Source organism: Lemur catta, chromosome 5 (genome assembly GCF_020740605.2).
Source record: "Lemur catta isolate mLemCat1 chromosome 5, mLemCat1.pri, whole genome shotgun sequence".
Classification (NCBI taxonomy): domain Eukaryota; kingdom Metazoa; phylum Chordata; class Mammalia; order Primates; family Lemuridae; genus Lemur; species Lemur catta.
Window position 1 is genome coordinate 22,999,277 of NC_059132.1, and position 11,772 is coordinate 23,011,048.

Here is an 11,772-nt window from a genome sequence, read left to right on the forward strand (position 1 = left end):
GACAGGACAGAGCCTCTCTTATATATCTATGCCCAGTCCAGTCCCTCTTCCACCCACAGGTGGCAGCATGTCCTGGGTGCTGGCCTGACCGAACAGGGGGCCGTGAGGGCCAAGCAAAAGCCTCCTCTCAGCTCCCCAAGGTGGGCAGCCTTTGGCTGCCTTTGTCTCATTGCTCGGAAATGTCAGTCCTGCTCCGTTAACAGGTGGCCCTGTTTTAAGAGTGGTGCTTTTGGCCGGGCGAGGTGGCTCACACCTGTAATCCTAGCACTCTGGGAGGCCGAGGCGAGTGGATCGCCCAAGGTCAGGAGTTGCAGACCAGCCTGAGCAAGAGTGAGACCCCATCTCTACTGAAAATAGAAAGAAATGATCTGGACAGCTAAAAATATATATAGAAAAAAAAATTAGCCAGGCATGGTGGCACATGGCTGTAGTCCCAGCTACTCGGGAGGCTGAGGCAGAAGGACCGCTTGAGCCTAGGAGTTGGAGGTTGCTGTGAGATAGGCTGACACCACGGCACTCTAGCCCGGGCAACAGAGCAAGACTCTGTCTCAAAAAAACAAAAAGATTGGTGCTTTTGAGAAGGTCCCCGAAGCTGGTCTGAGTGCCAGTGGGTTCCTTTGGATGTTTGGCTGCCCCCAGCTTGGCCTCACCTCCTCACTGATGGGTGAGTGCTGCTCTGGGAGATCCCTTCTCAGATCTGTTGCCATCTCCATTTGCTCCTTTCTCTCACAAGCCTCTAATTGTTTTGTTTTCCAAAAAAGCTTTATGGGAAGTGTTTTTTTGAGATGGCAAAAAACCCTGTTTGATCCCCCTTTTCAGATAGAGAAACTTAGACCCCAGGGGGCAACCTGCTTAGTATCTGACAGCTAAGGGGTGGCCCGGCTGGGGATGGAGCTGGCCCGGGGGTGCCTGGAAGGCAGAGACCTCGCTCCTTCGGGCACCAGAACACCTGCTGTGCCAGGTGCAGGGAGTTCGGTGGTGAGCAAAAGCAGATGGCACCCTCCCTGGCAGCCAGGCAGTGACCGGAAGTGACCCTCGGAGGTGTAGACTGCTGAGATAGGGCAGCGCAGGGGCTGCGGGGACAGCTAGTCTAGGCTGGAGGGGTCAGAAGAGGACTTCCGCGCCTGAGTCTGGTTGGAGGACAGCTGAGGCTATGCTGCGGGCAGCGCGGGCAGCCTGGGCAAGGCCCGGTGCTCACAGGGCATCACGAGGCAGGTAGAGGCGCGTGCAAGTGTTTGGTGGCCTTTGACCTCCAGGTCTCATTCAGGCCTTTTCCTTTCAGAGCGTATGACAACGTCCTCAAGGATGCCGTCGCAGTCAAGAGCCAGGCCTTGGCGATGGTGCCTGGCACGCCCCCCGCCCCCACCCAAGTGCTCTTCCAGCCACCCGCCTACCCTGCCCTCGGCCAGCCGGCGGCCACCCTAGCACAGTTCCAGACCCCCGTGCAGGACCTGTGCTTGGCCTATCGGGACTCGCTGCCGGCCCACCGTGCAGGGAGCCTGTTCTCGGGGGGCACAGGCTCATCTCTCCACACCCCATACCCCACCCTCCAACCCCTGGACGTGTGTCCCGTGCCTGTCCCTGTGTCCCTGAGCATGCAGATGGCCATTGCAGCCGAGCCCAGGCACTGCCTGGCCACCACCTACGGAAGCAGCTACTTCAGCGGGAGCCACCTGTTCCCCACAGGCTGTTTTGACAGATAGGCCACCTCTGGACCAGACGGGAAGCCTTGGAGACCCGGGCAGAGGAAGAGGACATTGACGAGGAGAGCTCAGCCGAGTGAGGCTCTGGGAGACCATCCCCAAAGAGCCTCATTGGCCATGAACATGGAGGGTTCATACTCCTTCTAAATAAAACTGACCCAGAGTGAAACATTCAATGACATACCTCACCCGAGAGCATTCCTCCGAAAGGCGTCTTCCACGTGTGGCTGGGGTACAGAGGGATGGCTCGGTGGCCGTCCCCTCTACCAGGGGCCCAGTGAATCAAGAAGGACTCAGTAAGAGGCCAGGAGACTGGGAACTGGACGCAGACCACAGTCCACATGCGTGTCTGGTTTTTAGCGTTAGACTTGGCTACTCTTTGCCCATGGCAGCTACAGCCCTGAAGAAGGAGGGGTAGGCTGATGTGTTCTCAGGACCCCCGGAAGATGGGTATTGGGTGCTTTTCTTTCCCTGGCTCCTACAGAGAGGCCCGCGTGCGTGTTTATGCCTGAGTGTGGGCCTTGCGGGGCACAGCGGGGCAGCCTTTGTTGTCGAACCTAAAACCTTTTCTCGGCCTTTTAGGTATTTCACGTGCTGCTGCTTCCCGAAGTGATCTAGCTTTCTGTTCCGTAAGATGTCTTGTTTACATACCGTATCAGGGATTTTTGTGATACTTGAAAATTCCTTAAGAGAAAAAACAAACGTTAATTGCAACACTGCCTGTCCCACGTGAGGGCTGTTAAGTTTTAACCCAGCTTGTGATGGACCTGCGGGTAACCACGGAATTCCCTTTTCAAAAGCATATGGTTGGGGAGAACCACTTTCCCAGCTCTTGGTTCCAGAAGATTCCACATCTTGGAAGCTGTGTTCACCTGTAGAACTTTGAGAACTACCCAAGGGGGAAAAGCTTGTGGAAAAGAAGACAAAGGTTTGAAACAATCCTCACCTCCCTCCGCCACGTGCGTGCAGCGTGTGAGGTTACACCCAGCCTCAGCTCTGAGTGTGGCTAAGAGTGAGGGATAATGATGTGGAATATTTGCTTAATGCCACCTGGATTTGGAACGTGGCGATGTGCATGGATATACGACACCGCCACTGATAGGCAAGCGATTGGTTGGATCGAAAGACAGTATTTAGGGGTCTGCAGCAAGAGGGATCTCAGGAAGACTCTTGTAACCATGTGCAATATGTTTTTATTCTGACTCATGGCTTGTGCTCAGCATGTTCTTTCTTTTGGTTGGTTTGGGGTCAGGGGACATATCGTTCACCCACCAGAACTGGGAGGTGCAAAGGACCATGGGAACAATGTTTATTTGTTTTTTAAAAGAAGAACCTATCTTGGTTTTCTTGGATTTTTTGCCAGTCTAGAAGACTGTGGCGGGGGACTGCCGGGAAGGCAGTAGCGTGCTGCTGAGTCGGATCCGAAAGTGGTAAAGCTTTTTTCAGAGCAGATGAAAAGTGTCGATGTGGAAACAGAACAAGAGAAGAGACTGGGCGTGGATAAGGCGTTGCCACCCTGTCACATTAGCATAGGAAACTGCTCATTCGTTTGTTGTTTTTTCTTTTTCCTTTGCCAACCTCCTCCTATTTATGTGCAACCAGTTTGGATTCCAGGTTATTGTATCTGTCTGTTCTGGGGCTGGGGGGTCGTGAGGGGCCCCCCAGTAGAGCCTCACAGCCAACATGGCCCCCATAAGAAGGCATCCTGCAATAAACATGTCACCTGCTCTTGGTTTCTGTGCTGTCTTCCTGGGCCTCCCTGCTCAGGCCAGCCCCTCCTTCTCTCTTCCAAATCAGCCCCGGTGGGTGTCTCATGATGACAGGGGCAGTGGGGTACAGGGGGTTGGCAGCCTCAAGACTGGCTCCCTTGGAGCTGGGGCTCCCTGGGGACACAGAGGCTGGGCAGAGGAGTGTATAAGGCTTGACATCCCAGCTCCACCACTGTCTCACAGTTCTCCAGAGAAACAAACCAACAGGATGTATAGAGAGAGAGATTTATTTTAAGGAATTGGCTTATGTGATGATGAGGCCTGGCAAGTCCAAAATTGGTAGGGCAGGCCAGCAGGCTGGAAATTCAGGTAAGAGTTGATGCTGCAGTTGAGTCCAAGATCTGTATGGCAGGCCAGCTGGCTGGGAGCTCAGGCATGATTTCTGTGTTACAGTCTTGAGACAAAATTGTTTCTCCAGGAAACCTCAATCTTTGCTATTAAGGCTTTTAACTGATTGGATGGGGCCCACTCACATTAGGGAGGGTAATCTGCTTTTCTTAAAGTCACCTGATTATAAATGTTAATCATATCTAAAAAATACATGTAGGCTGGGCACAGTGGCTCACACCTGTAATCCCAGCACTTTGGGACACCAAGGCAAGAGGATTGCTTGAGGCCAGGAGTTTGAGGGAAGCCTGGGCAACATAGTGAGATCCCATCTCTGAAAAAAAAATTTTTTTTAACTAGCCTGGTGAAGTGGTGTGCACCTGTAGTCCTAGCTACTTTGGGAGGCTGAGGTGGGAGAATCCCTTGAGCCAGGAGTGTGAGGCTGCAGAGAGCTATGATTGTACCACTCTACTCCCAACCTGAGTGACAGAGTGAGTCCCTATCTCTAAAAATAAATGATTAATTAATTTTTAAAAATAAAATTAAAATACATTTTTAATATTAAAAATATATCTAGACTACTGTTTGACCAAATAATGGTCACCATAGCCTAGCCAAGTTGATGCATAAAATGAACTATTGCAACCACTTCTGAGCTGCGGAGAGGCAGTTGACCCAACCTCTCTGAGCCTCAGTCTACTCGCCTGTTAAAATGGGGTAATAACAGCACTTGCCTCATAGGGATTTCATGAGAATTAAATAACATCAAGGCCAGTACCTCCAAAAAGGGATAATCAATATATTTCTATAAACATACGATCTACTTTGTGGAAGGTGTGTCATTATCTTATGTACCAATGAGAAGTTTAAATAAGGCTGGGCGCAGTGGCTCACACCTGTAATCCCAGCAATTGGGGAGGCCCAGGCGGGAGGATTGCTTGAGGTCAGGAGTTCAAGACCAGCCTGAGCAAGACCGAGACCCCATCTCTACAAAAAATAGAAAAATTAGCCAGCACAGTGGCATGCGCCTATAGTCCCAGCTACTCAGGAGGCTGAGGCTGGAGGCTCACTTGAGCCCAGGTGTTAGAGGTTGCAGTGAGCTATGATGACACCACTGCATTCTACCTGGGGTGACATAGTGAGACTGTCTCCAAAAAAAAAAAACAAGTGAAAGAGTATGGTAGAACTGATGAGATATAGCATCAGCTATTATGAAAAATGTCAGATTCCTACTCCTCTGTGGAGGGGGTCTCACTCAAGACCTCTGTCCTGCCCTCTGCCCACCCAGCTTCTAGCAGGAGAACCACCCCAGAGCGCTGGCGTCAGTGTGGGGCTGAGGTATTTGCTAAACACAGGTGCCTTCGGTTAGGGTGGGGAGGAATGTGGAGATGTGCTCAGGGCATGAGGCTGCAGCCCAGAACCAGGAGAGTGTCTGGAAAGCATGTCTGTTAGCAGGCAGGGCCTGCGGCAGCACTCGCCATCTACCCTGTGCAAGGCCAGGCGAGGCAGGAGGCTCTGGGTTTTGGAGGTTCAGAGACAAGGCAAGTCCTGGGTTTACCAAGAGCTCCCACTTCCCTTTGGGCAAATCCCCTCTCTAGGCCAGGCGCGGTGGCTCACGCCTGTAATCCTAACACTCTGGGAGGCCGAGGTGGGCGGATTGTTTGAGCTCAGGAGTTCGAGACAAGCCTGAGCAAAAGAGAGACCCTGTCTCTACTAAAAATAGAAAAATTAGCCAGGCATCGTGGCGCACACCTGTAGTCCCAGCCATTCAGGAGCCTGAGGCAGGAGGATGGCTTGAGCCCAGGAGGTTGAGGCTGCAGTGAGCTGTGATGACACCACTGCGCTTTACCCGGGGTGACAGAGTGAGACTCTGTCTTTAAAAAAAAAAAAAAAATCTCCCCTCTAGACTTCAGTTTCTCCATCCGTTACCATGGAGATAGTCAAGTTGATGGATGGTTTTGAGTCCTTGGAGGGGTCTACGCCACACAGGCCCTGGCCTCCTGCCTTCAGCCAGAGGTATCCACTTACATTTCTTCCACCCATGGCTCTCCATGTCAGATTTTGTTAGTTCCCATGCTGGGAGGTGGCTAGGAAAGTTTTAAAAAGCACAGAGATGGCCTTAAAGTCCTCCCAGGGCTGACATCTGGTTGAATCCAGAGGTTTGCAAACCTGAGCAAGCTGCAAAGACCTGGCGCCTTCTCTAAGAAGGGTGGGGCCCCAGAATCTACGTTTTTAGCCAGCTTCCTGGTGAGTCAGGTGCACAATTTTTTTGAAGATCCAACAAAAAATTAAATGTACAGGATCTGGTTCCCGAGCTCAAAGGAGAGAGTAAAGAAACAGCTTTCCTATCTGAATTTCTAAACCATCTGAGTTCTAAACCACAACTGTGTTCTACACTTAGTATTTCTTTGACCAAGCTGTGTGAAGGGTTGGGACACACAGACTCCTTTTCCAAGGGGAACCTGCTGCTTTCCAAACTAGCATTGCAAAGGCCTGGATTAGGGGTAGGGGCGAAGTGTCAGTTCCTCATGGCCTCCGGGTCCGAAGCCCACCTCTCCAAAGCTGTGTCCTCCCACTGGGAATGCTCGTCCCCCTTCATCCTGTGCGACTGTTTCCTCACCCTTAATGTAAGGGATTACCAACTGGGGTCAGTTTTGCCCTTCAGGGGACATTTGGCAATGTCTGGACACATACTTGGTTGTCATAACCGAGGTGCTGCTAAACATCCTACATTGCACAGGACAGCACCCCCGCCCCACGCATGACAAAGAATTATCCACCCCAGATGCCAGTCACGCTGAGGTTGAGAAACCTGCTTTGGGTCTCAGCTCACATGCCACCTCCAAAGGGGCCTCTGTGATAACCCTAGTCACCCTCATTACCCCCCGTTTATTTTCTTCATGGTATTAAAACCATCTGAAATGATCTTATTAATTTGTTTACTTGGTTCTACGGCTGTGCCCTAAACCACCAATAGAATATAGATAGCTCCCGGGCCTGGTGGCAATAGTTACGGCTGCCGGCATTTATTTAGCTCTTACTGCGTATCAAGCACTTGCTCGTATAATTTCTTATAATCGTCCTAATAATGCTACAAAGTAGGAGCTATTATTAGGTGTATTTTACAGATCAGAAAACAAAGGCATGGAGAGGTGATTTGCCTAAGGAAGGAGCCACAGTTCAAAGCCAAGCAGTCTGCATCTGCCACTGTCTTGTGCCGCCCGACTCAGGGCTTTGGAATGAATGAGTGAAAGGCTCCGTGGCCGCTCCTGCCTAGCCATCCCTCTCACCAGGTAAGGAAGACCCCGCCAGGACAGAATGATGGACATAGGTTCACGAAAGAAGGAGCTGCCTGGCGTTCCCACCGCTGGTTGGCAGTGCGACCCAGCTTCTCTCAGAGCATGCTGACCAGTAAATGCAGAAAGATCGCTCCCTGCACATCTGCCACCGGCCGATGTGATTTGCAGCTCCATCTGTCTGCCCCCCACACGCTCTGATCTGGAAGGGGCTCCCCCGAGCCCATCTGTGGAGGTGAAGACCTGGGATGGGGGTTGGGGCCTCCCCAGATCATGCCCTGGGAGGCTCAGGCCAGCTCTAGGCACCTTCCAGCTGGTCCAACAGCCTGGAGAGCTGCCCTCCTCCTTCCCAGGAACCAGCGTCCTCGTGCTCCTGGGGCAATCCCTGGCACCAAGCGCCTGAGAAAGAGTCTTACCAGCCCTCATTAGCCAGGGCCTGTTTCTCAGAGAAGACTCCTGTGAATTACATTTCAGCAGAAAAGCAGCATAGCATTTGGCAGGTGTCTCAAGTCCAAATGCCTGCCAGGACCAGGCAGGTGGCATAAGTACGTGAATCTAGCTGGGTGACGGTGACAGCGTGAGGTGGTGGGGACTGTGTTGAGCTGTAAAGCCAGTGTCCCCCTAGAGGATATAGTGTCTACTTAGCTCCAGCTCATTCTTACCTTTCAGGGATGTAAGGTTTGTGTTGCCAAGCGGTTAGGTTTCCAGAGAAACTGGAAATCTGCACTTTCTGTGAAATCTAATTTTAGGAATTTTCTAAATTAAATTGAAAACATTTTAACACAATAGAGAGCCAATAAAATGTAGGTTTGCAGCTTCTAGTGTGTACAATAACACCGAGCCTGAGGGGTGGAGAGTCTGAGCTCATCTGCTCTTACCTGGGTGACCTTGAGAACAGCCATCTCTCCACTCTGAACCTGTCCCCTCTTTTGTAAGGCGGGAAGGCTATCAGTCTGGTCTACACTACAGGTGTGTAGTAAGGAAGCATAGAATATATGGTGTCATTATTCAGCAGTGAGTTCCACAAGGAATATTGTCAATAGTGGGCCCCTCTCTTCTTTGGGGGCTCAGGTGAGCCTCTGAGCTTCACCTCCTCTGACCCAGCTCTAGCTTTAAAGGAAGGACTCAAAAGGTCAGGCTTGCGCTGGGCCACGCAGCTATTTGGAGGCCCCTGCACTTCCTGGAGACACACAGGCAGGACACACAGGAAGTCAGGCCTCCTGCTGCTCCTTAGCTGTGTGGACTCACTTGGGCAGGTCATTTCCCCTTTCTAGATCTCAGTGTTTTCATCCCTAAAATGGGAGGGCTGGGACTGGACTGGTCTCCAAGTTCATGCCTTGCAGGTGATCATGTCCAGTGGCAGTCCCTGGTCTTTGTACCTAAGAGATGGGTTTGGAAGGTCTGGGATGGGAGAGCCCCCAGGAGAGGCTCGTGTACAGCCAGACTTGGACACTTTTCCCTGCTCTAGAAGCCTGACTCTAAGTTTGCCCGTTCTTACCAGTAGAACTGTCGAGCAGAGCCCTTGATAGCTCTCTTGTGAATGCTTGCTATGTCCAGGCCCTGTCTTTGGCACTTTCCTCATGCTCTCTCGTTCCCCCGACTCCTCTTTTGTCCTCACAATGCCACCATGAGCTAGTAGTATTGCTGCCATTGTCCAGACGAGGATACTGAAGTTCAGGGAGGGTCAGGGTCTAACCATGGGTGAGTAGCGGGACTGGGTTTCACATTTAGATAAGTCTGACTGAGGAGCCCATGTGGACTCCCAAGCCATGTCATCTGAGGTGACACGCAGCCAAACTAAGCCCCAGTCATTCAGGATTATCACTGCTCCCCCCACCCGCCCACATACAGTACCCACACCTGGTGTCCATGGGCCAGCAGGCAGGTGGTGGAGCGCCACCTGGTGGAGACCTTTAAAGATATTTTGGGCAGCTCCATGTTTCACCGGATTGAGCTTGGCAAGAGGGATGCAGTTAAACTGGCAGAGTGGGAGAGATGACAACCAAGAGTCAAGGTGAAGGTCATCAAGAGCCAGGGTTGCAAAGGACACCTGAACTGAGGACTGTGGAGTGGGGAGTCACTACAGCATCTTGAACAGAAATGATGAAGCCAGTCTAACTTTTTGGACGCCATTAGTGTGGATTTTTACCCTTTATCTTTGCAACTCCCCTGTGACCAAGTAAGGGAGGTCTTATTAACTCATTCTACACAAGGACAAGAGGAGGCTCTGAGAGGTCCAGTGGCTTGCCCACGTGACTCACAAGTTGGTGGCAGAGGCACTCCTAGTCCTTTAATCATGCTGACTTGAGAATGACGGTGGTGATAACAGAAGTGATGGTGGTGGTGGTAGCAGCTAGTACCGAGTGAGTTGGTAGCAACTCCATATGGTAGGTACAGCTGCTATCCCCACTTACAGGTGAGGAAACTGGGATCAGAGAAATGGATGAACTTCCCCTAAGGTGGCACAGCTACTGGGTGAAAGAAGAGGGATTCAGACCCTGGCAATGTGACTCTCAACCACTGTCTCTTCTGGCTGAGAAGGCTCCCTGCCCAGATACCAACTAGGGGGATGCTTTACTCCAGCTCACCTTCCTCCATTTGCCTCAGAAACTAGACTCAGAAACTGTAGCCTCGGCTGGGTGCAGTGGCTCATGCCTGTAATCCTAGCACTCTGGGAGGCCGAGGTGGGCGATTGTTTGAGCTCAAGAGTTCGAGACCAGCCTGAGCAAGAGCAAGACCCCGTCTCTACTGAAAAAATAGAAAGAAGTTATCTGGACAACTAAAAATATATAGAAAAAATTAGCCGGGCATGGTGGTGCATGCCTGTAGTCCCAGCTACTTGGAAGGCTGAGGCAGGAGGATCGCTTGAGCCCAGGAGTTTGAGGTTGCTGTGAGCTAGGCTGACACCATGGCACTCTAGCCCGGGCAACAGAGTGAGACTCTGTCTCAAAAAAAAAAAAGAAAAAGAAAAGAAAAAGAAAAGAAACTGTGGCTCCCACCAGTGAGTGAAACCCAACCCCACACTACTCTCAGAGACTCACTCCCTCTCTGCTGTGTGACCTTGGACGAAGTTCTTCTCCTCTCTGAGCCACAGTTTCCATATCTGTGAAATACAGAGTTTAAGCTAGTTGAGATCTGAGGTCCTGCCATTCCATATTCCATGAGTCTGTGAGTCTATAACAACACAGGCTTAAGAATTTCTCCCCTGCCAGCACTTTGAATTTGTCCTTGAATCAATCACATGAGTGAAAAACTCTCTTTTTCTCTCTCTCCCTCCCTCTCTTCCCTCCCTCTCTCTCCCTCTCTCTCTCTCCTTCCTTCTCCTTCTCTCTCTCCCTCAATTTTCAGCCTAATTATGGTTAACTCTGTTATTTAGAGACTTATTATCCAAGCTCATTATGAGTAATTATTCAGTCTGGAGAAGAAACAGCAACACTGCTAGTTTAATTTAATGCTTACCTAGTTCACTTAATTAGCAATAAGTCTTGGCAAAACGATGGGATTCATGGGGTGCCTGCTGGGCTGGTGAGTGGGGAGAGGCTGTGTACTGTTCTTGGAAAGACGAACAAGGTTCTGGAATAGAATGTGAAAGGAGGCAGGGAACAGGCTGCCAGTGAGCTGGGCGGTGACATCTGTCCGGGTCGAGGCTGGTCCTCCAAAGTGAAAGGCTGTAGATTGCACAGGGCTAGTAGGACCTCAGGTCAAGCAGCACTTATTGAGCACCTGCTGTGAGTCAGACCCTGTGCAAGGTGCTGGGCAAACGTTATTTCTTAATGACTTTATTTCCCTATATGTGAAACTTGTCCGTTGAAGACAATCTAAGTACTACTTGCCTTAGATAATTCAACTCGTACAGTATGGTCTCTTTTCCGTAGTCTTTCAGTAATTTTGATTAGTTAAGGCGGAAGCTTCACATTGGATACTACTCTTTTACCTCTCTAGTCCTTTTCACAAAGGGAGATCTTGGGCTCAGGGCTTTGAGCAGGCAACAGAATCTAGCTAAAAGTCAATGTCATCCAGCTTTGACTTTTTAAATAGTTTTACTAGGCCGGGCGCTGTGGCTCACACCTGTAATCCTAGCACTCTGGGAGGCCGAGGTGGGAGGATCGCTTGAGGTCAGGAGTTCGAGACCAGCCTGAGCAAGAGCGAGACCCCCGTCTCTACTAAAAAAATAGAAAGAAATTATATGGACAACTAAAAATATATAGATAAAATTAGCCGGGCATGGAGGTGCATGTCTGTAGTCCCAGCTACTCGGGAGGCTGAGGCAGGAAGATCACTTGAGCCCAGGAGTTTGAGGTTACTGTGAGCTAGGCTGATGCCACGGCACTCTAGCCCGGGCAACAGAGTGAGACTCTGTCTCAAAAAAAAAAAAAAAAAGAACTTTTCCTTTGCATTCACAACTTGGCAAATTGTTTGGCAAAAGAGCCCTAGCTTTGGGCCTGTCTCACCTTTCCACATGCCTTCCTCCCTAAGCTTAATCATTTCTAGCTTTTGATTTAAAGTGAGAGACGTGATTTTCCCTTTCACTTGAACACTTAAAGGCCATTGTGAGGTTAGTAACTGGCCTAATTTCAATATTGTTGTGGCTCAAGGAATAGGAAGGCCTGAGGGAGGGAGAGGGAGGGAGGAACGGGGGAGCACTCACAACACACATTTATTGACCAAGTTCAGCGT

The 11,772-nt window shown here is 50.6% G+C and overlaps 1 protein-coding gene across 1 annotated transcript in view; it reads left to right on the forward strand.

Moving 5' to 3' along the window:
* The window catches only part of CCNJL (cyclin J like), a 50,122-nt gene extending 46,691 nt beyond the window's left edge, over window positions 1-3,431 (forward strand). The window contains exon 6 of the mRNA XM_045551249.1: window positions 1,283-3,431. Coding sequence (XP_045407205.1) covers window positions 1,283-1,703 — 421 coding nt within the window. The 3' untranslated portion in view covers window positions 1,704-3,431. The remainder of the gene's footprint in view (window positions 1-1,282) is intronic.
* The last annotated feature ends 8,341 nt before the right edge of the window (window positions 3,432-11,772 follow it).